Source organism: Syngnathoides biaculeatus, chromosome 3 (assembly GCF_019802595.1).
Source record: "Syngnathoides biaculeatus isolate LvHL_M chromosome 3, ASM1980259v1, whole genome shotgun sequence".
In the NCBI taxonomy this organism is placed as follows: domain Eukaryota; kingdom Metazoa; phylum Chordata; class Actinopteri; order Syngnathiformes; family Syngnathidae; genus Syngnathoides; species Syngnathoides biaculeatus.
The window spans coordinates 5,294,302-5,313,681 of record NC_084642.1 but is presented as its reverse complement, the minus strand read 5'-3'; the positions used below and the strand labels follow the sequence as shown (position 1 = coordinate 5,313,681).

The 19,380-nt window shown below is 45.1% G+C and overlaps 2 protein-coding genes across 2 annotated transcripts; one reads left to right on the top strand and one right to left on the bottom strand.

Annotated features, from left to right (window-relative positions):
• The first annotated feature begins 3,254 nt into the window (after positions 1-3,254).
• LOC133497747 (long-chain fatty acid transport protein 2-like) lies at positions 3,255-13,550 on the top strand. The gene is made up of 10 exons (XM_061813897.1): positions 3,255-3,791; positions 5,370-5,579; positions 5,666-5,824; positions 8,180-8,304; positions 8,384-8,578; positions 8,684-8,774; positions 8,866-9,064; positions 11,111-11,208; positions 11,505-11,635; positions 13,033-13,550. Exons 1-10 carry the CDS (start codon positions 3,272-3,274, stop codon positions 13,204-13,206), a joined length of 1,902 nt encoding a protein of 633 aa, XP_061669881.1. The 5' UTR covers positions 3,255-3,271; the 3' UTR covers positions 13,207-13,550.
• Positions 13,551-14,218: 668 nt separating this feature from the next.
• On the bottom strand, positions 14,219-18,568 carry hdc (histidine decarboxylase). The gene is made up of 12 exons (XM_061813382.1): positions 18,541-18,568; positions 18,309-18,481; positions 18,105-18,218; positions 16,856-16,978; positions 16,641-16,778; positions 16,424-16,567; positions 16,151-16,217; positions 15,889-16,051; positions 15,703-15,793; positions 15,529-15,627; positions 15,252-15,353; positions 14,219-14,974 (listed from the first exon to the last, which is right to left on the bottom strand). Exons 1-12 carry the CDS (start codon positions 18,566-18,568, stop codon positions 14,219-14,221), a joined length of 1,998 nt encoding a protein of 665 aa, XP_061669366.1.
• Positions 18,569-19,380: the final 812 nt, after the last annotated feature.

The following is a 19,380-nucleotide window of genomic DNA, read 5'->3' as shown; positions in this document are numbered from 1 at the left end:
ATATTTGAATATAACGAAGAAGCAACGGATTTAGGCAATACAAGAATATATTCTTTATCCTCTGTGAAGAACAACTAATATTGGTCGGAGACTGTCTCCGTGTACAACAGGTGGCGAAGTCTCACTGAGCAGAATAAGACATTCATTCTCTTAAATTCAATGTAATCGTGTCATTATTTTGTTTTTATAATGATTTTTTTTTCTCTCACCACTTTTGTTTTCTTTTACGACGTCTGGACAGATGAATTTCAATTCCGCTCATTTCAATGGCGAATGAATTTCGGATACGAGTGCACACATGACGCACAGCACATGAAACTCGTATCTCGAGGCACCCCTGTATTTTTGACGAAATCGTAAGCGTAGAAAAAAATGGTCAGTTCTCCTCTGTCGAAGGAATGGAAACCCACAACGGTCAAAGAATTTACTTGTTACAGATGAGGCAATGCTGTGGCTTTTGGGCAAGGCACATCCACTTTCTCTTACAGATCATTTGAAGAGACAATTAATCCAGGACTCTGGTTTTAAGTTTATTCTGTGGCCATTGACGGATTTCTGTCTTTAAAAGAAACACAGCGACAATTTTGTTTACGTGTGTGTACAGTATTCACTATATTTGTATATTAAAACATCAGTTTCTAAAATGTATATTATTATTGCATATTGATATGGAAGCATGTAACCAATAAATACCTGGCATCTGGTTTTTTTTTTTTCTTTCTTTTTTGTTTCACCTGGGTCAGTGAGTACCTAGTTGTGTATTTTAAATATAGGAGGCAACATAACATTAACCTTAAAAATGTTTTGGAGCGTCATTCAGCTTTCAACGTGCATCGCGAAAGATGTTCTGCAAGCAATAATTCAGTTTTACGCCAATAAAAACAGGCGGGGATATTATAATTGTGGGTTTTAAAAAAAAAATGAAACAATGTTGGAAGCGACATTTCAAATTTATAGTGCATAGTTGATGTGGTATGTATTTGTATTGTAATTTTTGGGGGGGGGGGTGAAAACATGACAATGTAAGTTTGCAAAAACACAAAATTGTTCTTAAAAATGTTCTGATGGGAATATAATCTGAACCTTTTCATGAGTGATTGACCACAGTGCATTCATCTGATGTTGCTCAGAGTGGTCAGGAGGGGGCGCTCACGGCCCTAGTGTGTCGCTCCCCTACCCCTTGTTAATGCACATTTTTATTAAGCAGACCTGTCACATTATTTACATATTAAAAACAAAAAACACGGGAAAAAATTGAATAAATATATGGATTCAAACTATCAATACCGTGGCTATTAATGTTTTTAAAATGACAGGTTTTGCATTTTACTATCACCACTGCTGCAGTTATCAGGACATAACGTGACATAATTTATTATGTAGTAACAATAGTTTTATCTTTACTTAACTATAATAACCCAAAAATAACATACTTGTCAAGAAAAATGGTTTGAAAGATTAAAAGGTGGGAAATGTGTTTGATCCATTCATGGAGAAATACATTTCTTGGGTCACTTAGAATGAGTATTTTATAGGTTTTTAGATCATGAGACAAAGCCGACGCCTGGTAAATTGGTAAAATTTTAAAATTAGACTTCTGTGTTTTAGGCGGCACGGTGGATCAGCTGGTAAAGTGTTGGCCTCACAGTTCCGAGGTCCCTGGTTCAATCCCGAACCTGCCTATGTGGAGTTTGCATGTTTTCTCCGGGCACTCCGGTTTCCTCCCGCATCCCAAAAAAACATGCAACATTAATTGGACACTCTAAATTGCCCCTAGGTGTGATTGTGGGTGTGGCTGTTTGTCTCCATGTGCCCAACGATTGGCTGGCGAGCAGTTCAGGTTGTACCCCGCCTCCTGTCTGTTAACAGCTCCGGCACTCTCTGTGACCCTTGTGAGGAATAAGCGGCAAAGAACATGAATGGATTCAAACTATCAATACCGCAGCTATTGTTTTTAAAATTATAGCATTTTACTATCACCATTGCTACAGTTATCAGTACATCATGTGACATAATGTATTATGTAGTAACAGTAGTTTTATCTATATTTCTCTATAATATACAAAAAATAATATACTTGTCAATAAAAATGGTTTGAAAGGTTTAAAAGGGTGGAAAATGTGTTCACGGAGAAACACATTTCCCGGTTCACTTAGAATTAGTATTTGAGATGTTTTTAGATTATGAGACAAAGCCGACGCCGGATAACTTGATCAACCGCCAGTCATCCGGAGGTTGCGGCAGAAGATTGAGAAACTGGAAGAGTCACAGAAAGGCGATGACATTTTTTAATTGGACTTTTGCGTTATAAAGTTAAAGGGGAAATACAGTGGCTTGCATGAACAATGTATCCAAAAGGTCATGCAATATGGACTCTGTGGTGACAATGCGATGTTAAATCCTCTCTCATTTAATGGTGTTTTGACAAGATTTTTATCGAAAATTACGAATTTTCAAGGGCGCTGCCATTTTTGCGAGTCACATGACCTACGTGCACAGATGTGAGGCGTTACGTGCTGCAACAAAGGCTCGATTACATGGGACACCATTCACGTCTCGATTTCTCAGATTTATCCCCATCTGATGAAGAAATAGCAGTCTCGGTTGATCGGGAAACTCCGCGTCATTCCGCCCGAAGAACCATCCAAATATTCAGAATTATTTACAGCCGAGCGGCGGAGGAGCGAGCTCACGGCTCTGCGGCATTATTTACAGCCACAGATTCAAATCTGCATGGAAGTATTCCTCCGTCTTCCCGATCAACCGATACTGCTATTTCTTCATCAGATGAGGATAAATCAGAGAAATCACCGCTGGGCATAATGGTGTCCCGTGTAATCCAGCGTTTGGCATGGCACGGTACATGTTACGTACGCCCACGTAGGTCACGTGACTCTCGAAAATGGCAGCGCCCCTGAAAAGTCGTAATAGTCAATAAAAATCTTCTCAAAACAGAGGATTTAACATCATATTGTCGAGATAGAGTACATATTACATGACCCATTGGATACATTGTTCATGCAAACCACTGGATTTCCCCTTTAAGTACGCTTGTAAAGGAGACAGTACATGGGATTGACACTGACACCCCCCCCCCCCAAAAAAAAGCCATTGCGTGTTGATTGGCATGCAAAATAGGTTTAAAACGGATTCCTGATCTAATCTGAGCCATCTGCCATGTTAAAGCTAGTATAGAAGTGGGGGGGGGGGGTGTTAGAAGCAAAGTTCAATGGGCGTAAAGTCTAGTTTGTTGTTTTTTTTTTTTTTTTAAATGTTCATGTTCATTGCTCAAGTGCACACTCTCCATGTGATCAGCATGCTCTCTTATATTTTATACACGGCTTTGTCAGGCTTGGCCATCGTTCCGTTCTTGCTTTACTGGCGAAATCCGTACTTTTTGCACGACCTGCGTTACGCGGTCACGGTCATGCGAGTCGCCACGCAGCTCTCCAAATTCTCCACCAAGAAGCCCTTCTACAGCATTCTCGACCGTTTCCTGGAGAAAGCGGCCAAGCAGCCGCACAAGAAGTTCATCGTGTTTGAGGAGAGCAGTTACACGTACAGGGAAGCCGACCGGGAGAGCAACCGCGTGGCCGCGGCACTGTCGGCTGTGCTGAAGCCCGGAGAGACGGCGGCCGTGTTCGCGGGCAACGAGCCGGTCTTCGTGTGGATCTGGCTCGGCCTCGCCAAGCTCGGGTGTACCGCTGCCTTGCTCAACTACAACATACGCTCCAAATCTCTGCTGCACTGCTTCTCGTGCTGCGACGCCAAGATTCTGCTCGCGGCGGCCGGTAAGCAAGAACCGGACACCGTCCGAAGGACTACAAGTCCCACAATGCACCTCCGGTCGAGTAGTTTATTTGTATTGATTGATTTAAAATCTACATCTTTTCAAATGAAAAAAAAAAAAAGACAAATCTAATTATGTGATTGGGAGGGTTTTTTTTTTTCTTAAAAACGGAACGAACTTCAAAGAAATGGCCAGTTTTAAAACAAAACGTGTTACTTTAGCACCTGGAAACATAGACTGCCGTTTTTCAAAATGTTTCTCAAGAAAATCATCCACAATTTAAAAAGTAAATAATTTTGTTCAATAATAATTTAATACTCTGATTACACTAACAGGGTTACAATTCAATACTAATGTGGCAGAGTAGCTTCTGTTAGCCACCAATGCTAAATGCTAAGAGCAAACTTAGCTATGTAATAAAACAACATTTATCAGCTATATAAACTGTTGTGTTTTTATGATTTGCAAGTAATCTTAAATTACTTTTAATAAAATATCGTATTTTATTTGTCATTCATTTGCTGTGTTTGTCACTGCCCTGTAACATGTTTTAAGAAATAATGCTAAATAAATCCTCATTAATTAGGTTAAGAATACATTTTCATTTAAATACTGATTTGGTTTTAATCTAATTACAGTTGTAGGGCTTTAAAAATGTTTTTGTTTTTTTTTAATTTACTCATGAGTCCATGCTTTTGTGTTAGCTACCAAGGTAACTGTACAGTAATAAACTTAACCATATAACAAAACAAAAACATATATAATCTATAAACATGTATATAATTTATCTTTTTCCCATATAAGTGACAGGATTATGTTGGTTTTGGGTGACACTATAATGACTGAAAGGACTGTAAAAAATGTGAAAAACAGAAATGAGTCAGCTGGGCTTTACACGATCTGGATTTTTGGGCCCGATCCCCAATCAGCAATCAATCAACAGATGGAGCATCCATCCATGTGTTTTCTCAGCCGCTTATCCTCACGAGCGTCGTGGGAGTGCTGGAGCCTATCCCTGCTGTCAATGGGCAGGAGGCGGGGTACACTCTGAACTGGTCGCCGGCCAATCGCAGGGCACATAGAGACAAACAGCCGCACTCACAATCACACCTACGGGCAATTTGGAACGTCATAACTGTGAGGCCAACGCTTCCCAGCTGCTCCACCGTGCCGCCCAAGATGGCGCAACGAGTCCGTTTAAATGACCTGTTCATTTGCTGTATATACTTGTGTACTTACTTGCTCAAAAAATATTTATATTTACAATAAATATTTGTATATTTGTTCATCCGTTTATGACAGTGAAGCATGGTGACAGAACAAGTGAATGTTCTTCTAGTAGATGGCAGTAAGTAAGTCCACAGTCAATTAAATTTTATATAATTTCATCTAAATTTGTACTATGAGTCTTACCGAATTAAGTTGTTGGTCACTTTTTTGTTTTTTGCTCGTTTGTTGATTCAAACAACCGGATAGCTACTCAACACAGGAGTTCGGCTGCAAATTCAAGCCAAGTTGCCAAGATTCAAAGGTCACCTTTGCATAAATGTCACCCTACTCGTATGGTTTATTTTCCCAGAACTACGAGGGGCCGTGGAGGAGGTGCTGCCGAGCCTGAAGCAGCAGGGCGTCCGCGTGTTCATCCTCGGCGACAGCGAGGAGTCCGAGGGCGTCGAGTGCCTCTCGGAGAAAATTCGCCGGGCCTCCGACCGACCTCCGTCGCCCGAGCTCCGGGCCGACGTTAACCTCAAGAGCCCCGCACTGTACATTTACACCTCAGGAACCACAGGCAAGATCATCTTAGCAATAATATTTTCACGTGGTGACGCTCCAATTTGGAGAAATTGTAACTTCATTTGGATTGTCATCATGTAGGGCTTCCCAAGGCAGCAGTTATTAACCACGAGCGGATATGGATGGCAAGTTTTCTTCAGTCAGTCGCTGGCGTACGCTCGGATGACGTCGTCTACATCTACCTGCCTCTTTACCACAGTTCCGGCTTTCTCATGGGATTGTGTGGAGCCATTGAAAAAGGTAAACAGTAAAACCGTAAATGGTCAAACGCAAGATGTTCAAGGAGGCTGATTTGAGCTTGGAAACATTGATATTTTCACATGAAGCGATGGAATTTTGAATAATCACTCCTGAGTCTGTAGCCATCAACCTTGACAAATCGACATCATGGTTTTTGGAATTTGGCAAACTTTGTGATGTTCAAATACACGGAGTCCTTCGGTCTACGACCGAGATCTGTTCCTACTCGAATTTCGACTTAAGTCAGATTCCACCATTAAAGTCAGAATTTCCGTCAAAATACTTTGCATAAGAGACAAATACATGGAAATAAACAAGATGACGTACTTAGCATTACTGCTGAGAGGTGGATGGGGAAGGAGAAGGGGAGGCTGTGCTTAGCTATTGCCATGGAACCTGGTCCTCAATCCTCTCCATCTCCACAAGTATCAAAGAACCTTGTTTTGTGATTATTGCGTCCGGCATAGGAACACAACCCTTCGCATGTGCTAAAATCCGGATTTTGTCTTCAATAATTGCCTCCACGTTCGACCGACTGAAGCCTTGGTTGTGTTGGTGTCTCTCCTTTCTCCAATCTTTTTATGATGTTGAGCTTCGTTTCCATGGTAATGGATTTTCTTTTTGGCCGCAGAAACATTGCTAAAAGACACAGCTTTCTTCTTTGGGGCGAAAAATGCGAAGATACTCCAGGCACACAGACACGGACAAGCATTAGCCAGACAAAATGGCGGACAGGACAGGCGTTGTAAAGTCGAAACGTCTTGGGTCCAGATCGTCTTAACCCGAGGAATCCTTGTATTTAGTTCTTCCTCATCCCTGCAATGGCGTTTCGTTGTGATCAAACTGACGTTGACGCTGAGTTTTTTACAGGACGAACCAGCAGTTTTATGACCTCAAATAACGAGCAGTTTGCCTTCCAATGAGGTTGGGATGTTGCGTTGCATAAAAGCAGAACGCAATGATTTGCAAATCAGGTTCAACCTGCGTTAAATTGAATGCAGTGCAAAGACAAGATATTTAATGTTCACATTTGTAATCTTTGTATTTAGAAAATCATTAACTTGGAATTTTATGGCTGCAACACATTCCAAAAAAGACTGAGAAAGTTGAGGAATGCTCATCAAAACACCCAGTTTGGACCATCCCACAGGCTAAACAGGCTAATTTGGAACTGGTGGCGGCCATGATTGTGTACAAAAGGAGCTTCCCCAAACTGCTCAGTCATTCACGAGCAAAAACAGGGCAAGGTTCACCTCTTTGTGAACGAGTGCATTAGAAAATAGTCAAACAGTTTCAGGACATTCTTCCCCAATGTACAATTGCAAGGACTTTAGGGATTTCATCTTCTGCTGTCTGTAATATGATTAAAAGGTTCAGAGAGTCTGGACAAATCGCTGCATGTAGGCGGCAAGGCCGAAAACCAACCTTCGATCCCTCAGGCGGCACTGCATCAGAAACTGAAATTAATGTGTAGAGGAGATCACCACATGGGCTAAAGGGGCACTTCAGAAAACCAATGTCAGTAAATACATGGTTTTTAAAACTCTACTATGCAAAGCCAAAGCCATTTATCGACAACAACCAGAAATACCGCCGGCTTCTCTGGGCCCAAGTTCATTTAAGATGGATTGACGCAAAGTGGCAAAGTGTTTTGTGGTCTGACAAGTCTCCATTTCAAATTATTTTTGGGAAATTCTGGACGTGGTGTTTTCTGGGCCTGAGAGGAAAAGAAGCATATAGACTGTGATGGACGCAATGTTCAAAAGACATCTGTAATGGTATGAGGCTGTGTTAGTGCCAATGGTGTCGGTAACTTACACATCTGTGAAGGCACCGTTACTTCTGAAAGATACATGTAGGTTTTGGAGAAACATATGCTGCCATGCAAGCAACCTCTTCTGCATGGACGCCCCTGCTTATTCGAGGAGTAGTTGCAGAGCGTTGGCCTCGCAGTTCTGAGAACCAAGGTTCAATCCTGGTCCCGCCTGTTTGGAGTTACGATGTTGCTCACCCTGCATGGGTTTTCTCCGGGTGAACACTCCCACATCCCCAAAATATGAATTCATTGGAGACTCTAAATTGCCCCTAGGTGCGATTGTGAGTGCGACTGTTGTCCGTCTCCATGCGCCCTGCGATTGGCTGGCAACCAGTTCAGGGTGTACCCCGCCTCCTGCCCGATGACTGCCGGGATCGTCCGCGACCCTCGTGAGGATAAGCAGTTCAGAAAATGGATGAATGTATTCTGTGTTTATTTATGTTTAACACAAACTCCTAAATTAATTGGAATTTAGGTTGTATTTCAAAGTAGTTGACTTGCCAGGATGCTACTTCATCATACCCCGTCTTTATCACCAGGTATCACCGTTGTATTAAAACGTAAATTCTCCGCGTCGAACTTCTGGAACGACTGCAGGAAGTACAATATTACAGTTATTCAGTACATAGGAGAGATTATGCGATACCTCTGCAATACACCACAGGTAAAACTCCTACGTAGTTGTTATTGTTGAGAATTTTGCTAGTCTTTCAACAGTTCTGTCTTTTCCTCTCCCGCTCTAGAGGGACAACGACAAAGATCACAAAGTCAGAATAGCTTTGGGCAACGGGATACGAGCCGACACCTGGGCCAATTTTCTCCAACGCTTCGGTGGCGTTCGCATCTGCGAGTGCTACGGAGCCACGGAGGGAAATGTCGGCTTCGTCAACTACGTCGGGAAAATCGGCGCCATCGGAAAAGAGCATTTCCTCCACAAGGTAAGATCGGGTGGATTACGCTCTGTCCTCGAGCCCGACATAAACGTGTGTGCCTGAAAGATGCTCGCGAATACGTGCTTGGTTTTTTGGTTTTGGTTTTTCCAGATGGGTTGCCCGTATGCCCTGATACGGTACGACACGGAGAAAGAGGAGCCAGTCAGGGACTGCAGAGGATTTTGCATGGAAGTGCCCAGAGGTGTGTCCAAAACCAGTAAAACTCCTTGAAACACTGATACTGGTATCTTTCTTTCCCCCCCAAACCAACAACATTTCACTTTCGATCAAAGGCGAGACCGGTCTGTTGGTGTCCAAGATCGGCTCGAGGACCCCCTTCTCGGGCTACGCCAAGAACAAGCAGCAGACTGAGAAGAAGAAGCTGAGGGATGTGTTTGTGAAGGGAGACATCTATTTTAACAGCGGCGATCTTCTCAGGATAGACCACGAGGGGTTTGTCTTCTTCCAAGACCGCATCGGAGACACCTTCAGGTGTGTGAATTAAAATTTTCTGCATCACTCAAAAAATGTTATGAGTATATTTGGCGTGCAGGTGGCCTTCAGAATGCCAAAATGCACTTTGACCATTAGACGGGAACTTGATTTGAGTTTCTCAAAACCTCTGAACGCACGTAAAACTGTGGTGAATTCTGTCATTGCGTTTCTTGGTAGTGCACTGCATTGAACATTCAAAAGTCCTTGAAGAAATATCAAAATGTTTTTCACCCTGATAGGTATAGTGCAATTTAGATTCATCTTAAAATTTCACCCCAAAGCCCAAGAGCGATAACATTTTGTTAGTAATCTGACGCACGTTATCTTATCCAGTAGTGCCTTAAGATATGAGTTCAGTTTGTTCTGTGACAATGCTTGTAATGCGAAACCCTTTTATCTGAAATCTATCCATCCGTTTTCTTTGTCGCTTATCCTCACAAGGGTCGCGGGGTGTGCTGGAGCCTATTCCAGCCATCAACGGGCAGGAGGCGGGGCACCCTATGAACTGTTCGCCAGCCAATCGCAGGGCACATCAAGACAAACAGCCACAATCACAATCACACCTAGGGGCAATTTAGAGTGTCCAATTAATGTTGCATGTTTTTTTGGGGTGTGGGAGGAAACCGGAGCACCCAGAAGAAAACCCAGGCAGGCACGGGGAGAACATGCAAACACCACACAGGTGGGTCCGGGATGGAACCCGGGAACTCAGAACTGTGAGGCCAACGCTTTTACCATCTGATCCATCGTGCCGCCTTTATCTGAAATCATCTTTCCGAATTGAAATGACTGGGAATGCCTTTAATACATTCTAGCCTACTAGGGTAATAACAGTTGAATAGAAAAATAGTTTGCGTCTGCATCATAAGTCGATGCTTCACTTCAATTCGTCGTGCTGCTCCTTCTGTTGTGCCTGCTTTAGCAGTCATTTTTTTTCACAGAGGGTACCAAATATATGCATTTGAGTATTGGGATATTGTCTGTCTTCATGTGTTGTTGCCCAGGAATTTGAGTCCAAACATTATTAGTTTAAAGTTTTATAACACAGTGACTATCTATGCTAATCGTTAGCCTGTCAATAGTGTTCCCCATTACGTGTTAGCATGCACTGGGCGAATTCCTAAGGCAAAATGTTTGGTGAAATAAACAATGTGTCATTTTAATTTGGGTTTTATTTAATTTTACGTCAACTTTCAACGGGGCGGCACGGTGGATCAGCTGGTAAAGCGTTGGCCTCACAGTTCTGAGATCCAAGGTTCAATCCTGGACCCTGCCTGTGCAGAGTTTGCATGCTCTCCCCGTGCTGGTGTGGGTTTTCTCCGAGCGCTCCGATTTCCTCCCACATCCCAAAAAACAAGCAACATTAATTGGAGATTCTAAATTGCCCATAGGTGTGATTGTGAGTGCATCTGTTTGTCTCGATGTGCCCTGCGATTGGCTGGCAACCAGTTCAGGGTGTGCCCCGCCTCCTACTCGATGACAGCTGGGATAGGCTCCAGCACTCCCGCGACCCTCGTGAGGATAAGCGGTGAAGAAAATGGATGGATGGATAAATTGCCCCTCGGTGTGATTGTGAGTGCATCTGTTTGTCTCAATGTGCCCTGCGATTGGCTGGCAACCAGTTCAGGGTGTACACTGCCTCCTATCCATTGACAGTTGGGATAGGTTCCACCACTCCTGCGACCCTTGTGAGGATAAGCGGCTAAGAAAATGCATGGATTGACTTCAACTGGGAGTGACTATAAACCTCTTTATCGTAAGAATTGTCCACCATCTGTCAAAACTACCGCTTATTTTAAGTGCTCATAGTGAGCAGAGAAAGGGAATTGGTCACAGAAAAATGCCATATCTCAGCATTATAGTTCATAACATGTGACAATTTTGAATCTGGTACAGATTTTAACTAGAATCATGGAAGTTGACACATAATTTCCTCCCGTGGGCGACACAAAATGACGTGCTGGGCCACATCTGGGCTGTTGGGCAATCCTGCGAGCAAAATGAATATTATATATGTTTCTTACTATTTTCTATTAATGACAGATGGAAAGGAGAAAATGTAGCAACCACAGAGATCGCCGATCACTTGCTCATGGTGGACTGCATCGAGGAAGTGAACGTCTACGGCGTGAAGGTACCAGGTAATATTGCGCGTCATCGCACGTCATAACCCGCCAGCTGCTTTTACTCATTTTCACACCGAAAAAGTGTTTTGATGGAGTCCTTTTTGTGGCGTCTGTGCGTGTGTTCTCTTCAACCTCGAGTCCACTTTATCAATCATTAATGAATAAAGCCATGAACCACGTCGTCCTGGGACACACGACGAGACTCAGATAACCCAAAAGTCCGTCTGAAACGCATTCGTCACTCATGATGTATTTATTCAACGCATGTACAGATGTGTACACGGGCTTGTGTTTTTTTTTTTTGCTATTAGGACACGAGGGAAGGATTGGGATGGCGGCGCTGACCCTGAAAGAAAACATGGACTTTGATGGGAAAGCGGTGTACCAACACGTCAAAAGTTACCTTCCGAGCTATGCCAGGCCGCGCTTTGTTCGCATTCAGGTAAACCCTGTCCTGCCTATTGACGATATAATAAATGTGAAATAAAATATGTGACGCACTTGTAATATAAAATTTATTTATTTTCAGGTAGTACAAAGTCTGTGAAGATGTTACATACCCCAATTCCATTGAACACAAATAAAAATTAATACAATGGATTTTGGCGGAAACGATGGGATCAGCTGGAATGCTTTGGCCTCACAGTTTTGAGGTCCCGGGTTCAATCCCGGACCCGCCTGTGTGGTGTTTGCATGTTCTCCCCGTGCCTGTGTGGGTTTCCTCCCACATCCCTCCTGCCCGTTGACAGCTGGGATAGGCTCCAGCACTCTCTGTGACCCTCGTGAGGATAAGGGGCTAAGAAAATGGATGGACGGATACAATGGATTTCCAAATCCCGGCCCCACCTGTGTGGAGTTTGCATGTTCTCCCCGTGCCTGTGTGGCTTTTCTCCGGGCAATCCCGGTGTTCCTCCCACATCCCCAAAACGTTCGTTAATTGCAGACTAAATTGCGCCTAGGTGTGATTGTGAGCGCGAATGGTTGTTTGTTGCCATGTGCCCTGCGATTGACTGGCAAGCGGTTCAGGTTATCCTTCCTGAAGATAGTTGGAATAGGTTCCAGCACTCCTGGGAGCCTTGTGAGGATAAGCGGAAAATGGATGGATATACTGTACTGTTTCCAATTAAACTGTTTGTAGCATTTTTCAACTTTCCTCATCTTTTATTGCCCCTCTTTTGACATCCATCCATCCATCCATCCATTTTCTGAGCCGCTTATTCTCATCAGGGTCGCTGGGAGGGCTGGAGCCTATCCCACCTGTCAACATGCAGGAGGCGGGGTTACACCCTCAACTGGTTGCCAGCCAATCGCAGGGCACATGGAGACAAACAGCCGCACTCACAATCACACCTAGGGGCAATTTAGAGTGTCCAATTCATGTTGCATGTTTTTGGGATGTGAGCGGAAACTGGAGTGCCCAGAGAAAATCCACACAGGAACGGGGAGAACATGCAAACTCCACACAGGCAGGGCAAAAAATATATTTCTTAATTTGTTTTATCATACAAAGTATTTAAACTATACAATTATTTCTACAATGGATTTTATTCTCAAGAAAAGCTAAAAAATAATGCTTTAAAAAGCAAATTTTTTTTAGACTTGGCACGCATTATTTCTCTTTCGATTAACTGTAATGGGAAATATCGATTCGGTTTTTGAACAAATCACTTCTCGAACCGCCTTCTGGAACGGATTGTGGTTGAGAACCGAGATTCTACTGTAGGTTTTTTTTCCCCCGCAGCTAATGACATACATTGAGAAAAAAAAAAAAAACCTACACTTTTCAAAAATGGTTGCAACCACAGTATAATGTTTTATTGTCATGTATTTTCCATGCAGAATGCACTGCAGGTGACCGGGACGTTCAAGCAGATGAAAGTGAAGCTGGCCGAGGAGGGTTTCAACCCGAGCGTCGTCCAGGATCGTTTGCTTTTCCTGGAGGACAATCAAGGCTACGTCCCCTTGACTCGAGAGATGTTCGACTCCATAACGGAGGGAAAAATCAAACTCTGAATCGCTTTTTGTCTTCACCACCCGAATAGCTGAGAAATCCACACAATAAGCCACGCAGTGACCATGAAGCCTTCACATACAGCGGATCCCTTTTTCCGATTCATTTCAAAGCGTACAAAAAGCAATATTTCGTGGTTTTGTATTCGTCTTTATGAACAGTTCAAAAGAGAATGCTTTGTTTTTGATAAAAACTTGATTTACTCCCAAAGAGACGTGTGACGATCCCTAATTCAGTGGTCTTCAAACTTTTTACACCAAGTACCTCCTGAAAAAAATGCTTGAATATTGGGGGACGGGGTTTAAAAACTCGATAAAGTGAATTGAGAGATTTGTTTCTAAAAGCATTTGACGTGTTTAAAGATAATTGCTAGAACTGTCATGCTTAATTGCAGAGATTATTGTGTTAAACTATTTTCAAACATTTCAGTTCTCCTGATTTTTGTGAACAGGGCTCAAAATGTGATGTGTGATCCAGTTTAGAGTCCGGAATGGTTCCCCCCCCCCCCCCCCCCTCGCACTCGCCAAGAACTTCATCACTTGCCATTTATCCAGCGCAGTTATGACGCGCGGTTAAAAAGGTAGTGATGCCTACACACTACAATGCATCTTCTTTTCCGACAGTGCGCTGGCGTGGCCGTTGTAGAGCGCCTCGTTGTTTGCTGTGAGTAACCACATGTCCTGCAGTGAAAGTCGGATTAACTGGGAGTGGGAGAAAACAAAAGTCTGACCTGATAGCCGGTGCGTGGACAGTTTCCTGTTGCTAGTGTTGCGGCCACTTTCGAGCGCCTCATGGTCGTCTTGCGGTAGATGTTTGAAATCAAACCAAATGTTGCCGTTGAACTCAAAATTTCAAGACAGATGAACTGTACTAATCAAATGTTAGGTACCGAATTATTTTTTTTTTAAATTGAGTATCCGCAGTTTGAACATTTGAGTGATTCTTTCACGTACCACAAGTGGTACCCGCACCACACTTTGACAATCGCGCACTAACGCATTAAAGAGTACACAGTTACGGGAGCTTGGGTCCAGGAGTAGTCTCCATTGGAGTAGGGGACCCGGCTGAGCTGGTAATGGGCGAAGAAGGCATGCAGTTTATTCTCCTACACGTGGAGGTCAAATGTTTTGAAGCCTGCGACGCTTTTAGCGGGCAGCACAGCTGGTGCCGGCCACCCTGCGCCCACTGATTGCAGAAACTCGGAACGCTGTAAAACTTGGTCAGCTTTTTCATGATTTGCTTCCCCACGATATTGGAAGGCATCCCTGGCACTGTTCCGGCGGGACCGTCAGCTGTCGTTGCTAACGTCGGGAGGGCGGCTTCATCGTGAGGGCTCAGCTTTGTTTCGAAGGCGTAGCCGGTTCTCGGAGCCAGGTAACTGTAGGGCAGCGGCTCGCTGTTGCAGCTCAGAGAGCGCATGGGTCTCCGGGACTGATTCCAAGCCTTGTCAATCCAAAGCTCCACTTGGGCCTTGTCCATCCTCGGGGCTGTCTCCTCGGTCTCTTGGGCCCTGACCCCTCGGTTCTCTTCATCTCCTTTCACCTTGCCTCCAAACGTCTTCGAACCATCAAGAGCCCGTGTCTCAGCGAGGAGACCGGAAGCTATTTTGGAGATAACGCTCCAGTCTCTGCGGATGTCATCTGCCGTGGTGTGCTGCGAGGTGACCGTGAATCGAATGATGCGTTTGGTGTGAATGTCTGCGGGAATGAGGTACATGGCACCGGAGCGTGTCAGCCTCCTCAGCAGCTCCTGGGTTAAAGCATTACCTTTCTAGAAGAGAGAAGAAAACAGACGAGGGCCGCAAAGAGTTGAAGAAAATGAATTTCCTCCGTCGGCTCAAGGTTTCTGATCGTAATCACGCTGTCCTTCACCCACAGGTGGTAAAAAGGACACCTTAACCTACCTTTGAACAAGGTGTGCCCGACAGGTTTGTACATCTCAACAATGATTAGCCTCTTTAGAACACGTTGCTCCGCAGAGAGAACTCAGGTTAACTCGTCATGTTTAAAGTGTTTTCTGCTTTTAATCCCAAATCGGAACTACCTACCTTGAGACAGAAAACAACCAGGCCGAGGTATCTCTTCGCAGGAACCTCAAAGTTTGGGTCACTACTTATCAGAGACTCCAGGAGCTTTGCCATCTCAATACCCTGAAAGATAAAAAGTATGCATTTGATGCACAACTGGTGGACATACTGTACAATCCAACCTTGGGACAAGTGCAAGGACAACACATGTTTCAGGAAGAGTTCACTGAGAAACGATCTCTCATATTTTCCCTATTCTATTACGCCCAAATCGGGACAAAGACCGACTTCAACATACGTGTCTGATGTGTCCCTGGAGGTTTTTCAGTCCAAACGAGCGCATGACAAACCAGAGCTTGACGGAGCGGAATCGACGACTGAGTGGAATCTGCCAGTGCTGCTCGGGTAGAAAGAGGAAAAAAATGAAACACCCGGAGACCTGAAGAGGATTGATCGCGAAGGGGGGTCGCACCATGAAGTCGGTGGCCGCTTGGGAGTTTTCGTGTCTGAGATAAACCGGGTCCACACTGAACGTCTGCTGGAGTTTGAGTTTGTCCTTGACCCTTAAGCCCAAACAACCGCAAATTTACAGTACAGTGTGAGTTGTAAGAACTGCAAAACAAAACCAAAAACAGTTAAATGAATTTGACACATTTACCAAAAAGCCGTGCAATCGAAATGGACCATCATCCATTTTGATGGGTTGAAGACAAACGAGTGTGCAAATTCAATGCCTGCAAGGGACCAGCGCAGTTCTGGACAGAAGTAGGCTGACCCGGCATAAGCGGCATCCACATGGAGCCACAATCCCTCCTCTGCACCTGTGAAATGTTTCAAATATTATATACGCGGTATATCCGAGTATTTGACTCCACCTCGATCATCATAGAGAAAATATGATGGCAAATATGAAGACGTACACACTGGCCCCAGTTCTGAGAGAGTGTCAAAGGCACACACCCCTGTGGTTCCCAAAGTGGCGCACAGCTGAGGAAAACACAGAATAGTGACAGTGGAAATCAAAGTAGACTCAAAAGGAAATACAACATAGCAGCAAATATTTCCAGCGATCTCTTTGAGTGTTAATACCCTGAACACACACTTTGATCTCTAAAACCTTGGCGGCAATTCAAAATGATTTGCGCGTTCATTGTGAGCAAACTGCTGGACTACCAGGCACCGTCCTTCAGTACCAGAAAAGGGACTAGTCCTCTCCTCCGGTCCTCTTGGATCGCCTGTTTCAAAATCTCTCCTCTCAGAGACAATTGCTCATCCGTGGGAAGGAATCGGATCTTCACCAGAGAGATCTGACCTGCCTTCTCCACTGAGGAGTGTGCCTGTGAACGCAGCAACACACCATTTTTATTGGATTTGTATCCAAAACATCGCTGCGGCTGACCGAGAACTGACCTGATCCGAAGCATAAGCCACTAGCGTTGAATTCACGACCGAGTCGTCCATGTCGTGCTCCAGCTCGGCTCGGAGCTGCAGAATTTTGTCTTTCCTGGCCGCCAGCAGAGCCACCAACGTGCTTTCGCTGACGGTGCTCTAGTTGGGGAGACGCAACATCCGGTCACTCGGTGATTCGTGATGTGAAAAGGTCTACCTAGCTAGCTGCAGCCTACCTGGATGATACCTCCTCCTCGGCTCTCTCTCTGGTAATGAAGAAAGAATTGAGGAAGCCCTAAAGCTTTACAAAGCCAGTCCATCACATTCATTTCCAACTCTGTGCATGCGGGACTAGAGGCCTGTGCAAAACCCAAACAAACAAAAGAAAACCCCATCACAGATTATAAGATTTATTAGTCATTCCAGAACTGGGGGACATTTTTTTGGGGGTCCCATTTTCTGTAGTTATGCTTTCATCTCGTCATATACAAGCAACACTATTACAAAAAAAAACATTTTAGAGGAAGAGAAAAAAAAGTGGGGGCACAGTGGAGCACCTGGAAATTGTTGACCTCACAGTTCGGAGGTCCCGGGTTCAACCCCGGACCCGCCTGTTTGGAGTTTGCATGTTCTCCCTGTGCCTGCAACTCTGGTTTCCTCCCGCATCCCAAAAAACATGCAACATTAATTGGACACCCTAAATTCCCCCTAGGTGTGATTGTGAGTGCGGCTGTTTGTCTCTATGTGCCCTGCGATTGGCTGGCAACCAGTTCAGGGTGTACCCCACCTCATGCCCGTTGAGACCTGGGATAGGCTCCGGCACTCCCCGCAACCCTTGTGAAGATAAGCGGCAAAGAAAATGGATATATGTATTTTATTCAGGTGCCTAATTGCTGCATCTATAATTGACTTGTGCCGGAACATTGAAATATTGTATATGATATGAATATGTATACTAGATGTAGTTTTTGGAAACCATCCATCCATCCATCCATCCATCCATTTTCTACCGGTTCTCCGGGTCGGGTCGCAGGGGAAGTAGCTTCAGCAGGGATAGCCAGACTTCCCTTTCCCCAGCCACTTCTCCCAGCTCTTCCGGAGGGATCCCAAGGCGTTCCCAGGCCAGCCGAGTTTCTGGAGTCGGGGATCAGATCTTCAAGGAACCCCGCCTTTGCCCACCGCCCAGCTCACATTGCACTCGACCACGATGCCCCCTCTCACGGGTGGTGACCCCATGGGAAGGGGGACCCATGTTACCGTTTCAGGGCCGAGCCCCATGGGTGCAAGCCCGGCCACCGGGCGCCCACCTGCGAGCCCCATCTCCAGGCCTGGCTCCAGAGGGGGGGCCCGGTCACCCGCGTCCAGGCAAGGGAAACCAAGATCCAATTTTTGTTTTTGGAAACATCCAACATTTTCCGTTTGGTGCCTTAACCTCCTTCAAATTTTGGAATGACCCAATAACGAGGAGGCCATTTTTTTTCTTACCCACGTGAAACCAACACAGTTGATGGCATCGGCCAGCATGTCCCCCAGCATGGAGGGCCACGACGTCAGACTGGGGTAGTAGGCGTGCATGCGAGGACTCTGCCAGTGGACCACCTGCACAAAATGTAGCAAACAATCCTGCTTTTATATCTCTCGTGAATTCCAGCTGCGACCGGACGACACGACGGCGGCGGCGGAACTTACTCCCGGCATGATGACCTTCTCGATGTCGTCGAAGATTCTCTCCCAGTCCTCCGGCTCAGTGGGTGCGGCGTCCGGGAGAAGTTCCCTCATGTAGCCCGGCTTGACATCTGGAATGACCCTCCTCTCCCGGATGGAGGCCAAATATTTAGTGATGTAGTCCACCATCTCCTTACCTGGTCATGGAAAAGATTGAGCAGTTTTTATCGATAAACAAAGCGAGACCTCTTGTTACCTCGGCGGTTGTACTCCTCGGCCTGCATATTTGTGACGCTGGGATAGCTCGGTGATGATGCTGCAGAGATGTCGGCTCGACGGAAAAGTGGAGATCACCTCGCGTTTATATAGATGCTTTTGGGAGGAACACGCCCAGAACCGGTGACGCATTTCACACGGCACAAATGTTCTTTCATCATATCGACCCAACGATAGAATAGGTCAAAACTGTACTTTAAAAGGAGATGAAATTGAAGATGGGGGGAGGGGCGGACAAAATAGAGCACCTGTCGACCTCACGCTAATCTTAGCAAGCTCCATCTACAGTCTTGTACATGTCATTTACTTGTGACATAGTAGGCGGCACGGTGGATCAACTGGTAAAGCGTTGGCCTCACAGTTCTGAGGTCCCGGGGTCCAATCCCGGACCCCGCCTCTTTGGAGTTTGCATGTTCTCCCCGTGCCTGCGTGGGTTTCCTCCGGGCACTTGGGTTTCCTCCCGCATCCCAAAAACACGCAAGCTCAATTGAACACTCTAAATTGCCCCTAGGTGTGATTGTGATTGCGGCTGTTTGTCTCTATGTGCCCTGCGATTGGCTGGCGACCAGTTCAGGGTGTACCCCCAGCCTCCTGCCCGTTGACAGCTGGGATAGGCTCCGGCACTCCCCGTGACCCTTGTGAGGATAAGCGGCAAAAGAAAATGGATGGATGGATGGATGGATGGATATTCAACTAACTACATGTTTCCCCAGCACGCTGGACCCCTAAGTGTTTGGTATCAAGTAACAGTGTAGTACCAGAAAAAAATATCTCAGAAATTACTTTTTTTACCCCAATTTTCATTGGGTCCAATAGTGGA

Bases quoted from the DNA above. Each gene is read 5' to 3' on its own strand.
- LOC133497747 (XM_061813897.1), top strand. From the start codon at position 3,272: ATGTTCATGTTCATTGCTCAAGTGCACACTCTCCATGTGATCAGCATG. The intron at 8,305-8,383 runs GTAAAACTCCTA...CTCCCGCTCTAG, and splicing joins ACCTCTGCAATACACCACAG to AGGGACAACGACAAAGATCA. The intron at 9,065-11,110 runs GTGTGTGAATTA...TATTAATGACAG, and splicing joins CGCATCGGAGACACCTTCAG to ATGGAAAGGAGAAAATGTAG.
- hdc (XM_061813382.1), bottom strand. From the start codon at position 18,568: ATGCAGGCCGAGGAGTACAACCGCCGAG. The intron at 16,218-16,423 runs GTACTGAAGGAC...TGTTTTCCTCAG, and splicing joins GAGGACTAGTCCCTTTTCTG to CTGTGCGCCACTTTGGGAAC. The intron at 16,052-16,150 runs GTACGTCTTCAT...AACATTTCACAG, and splicing joins CTCAGAACTGGGGCCAGTGT to GTGCAGAGGAGGGATTGTGG.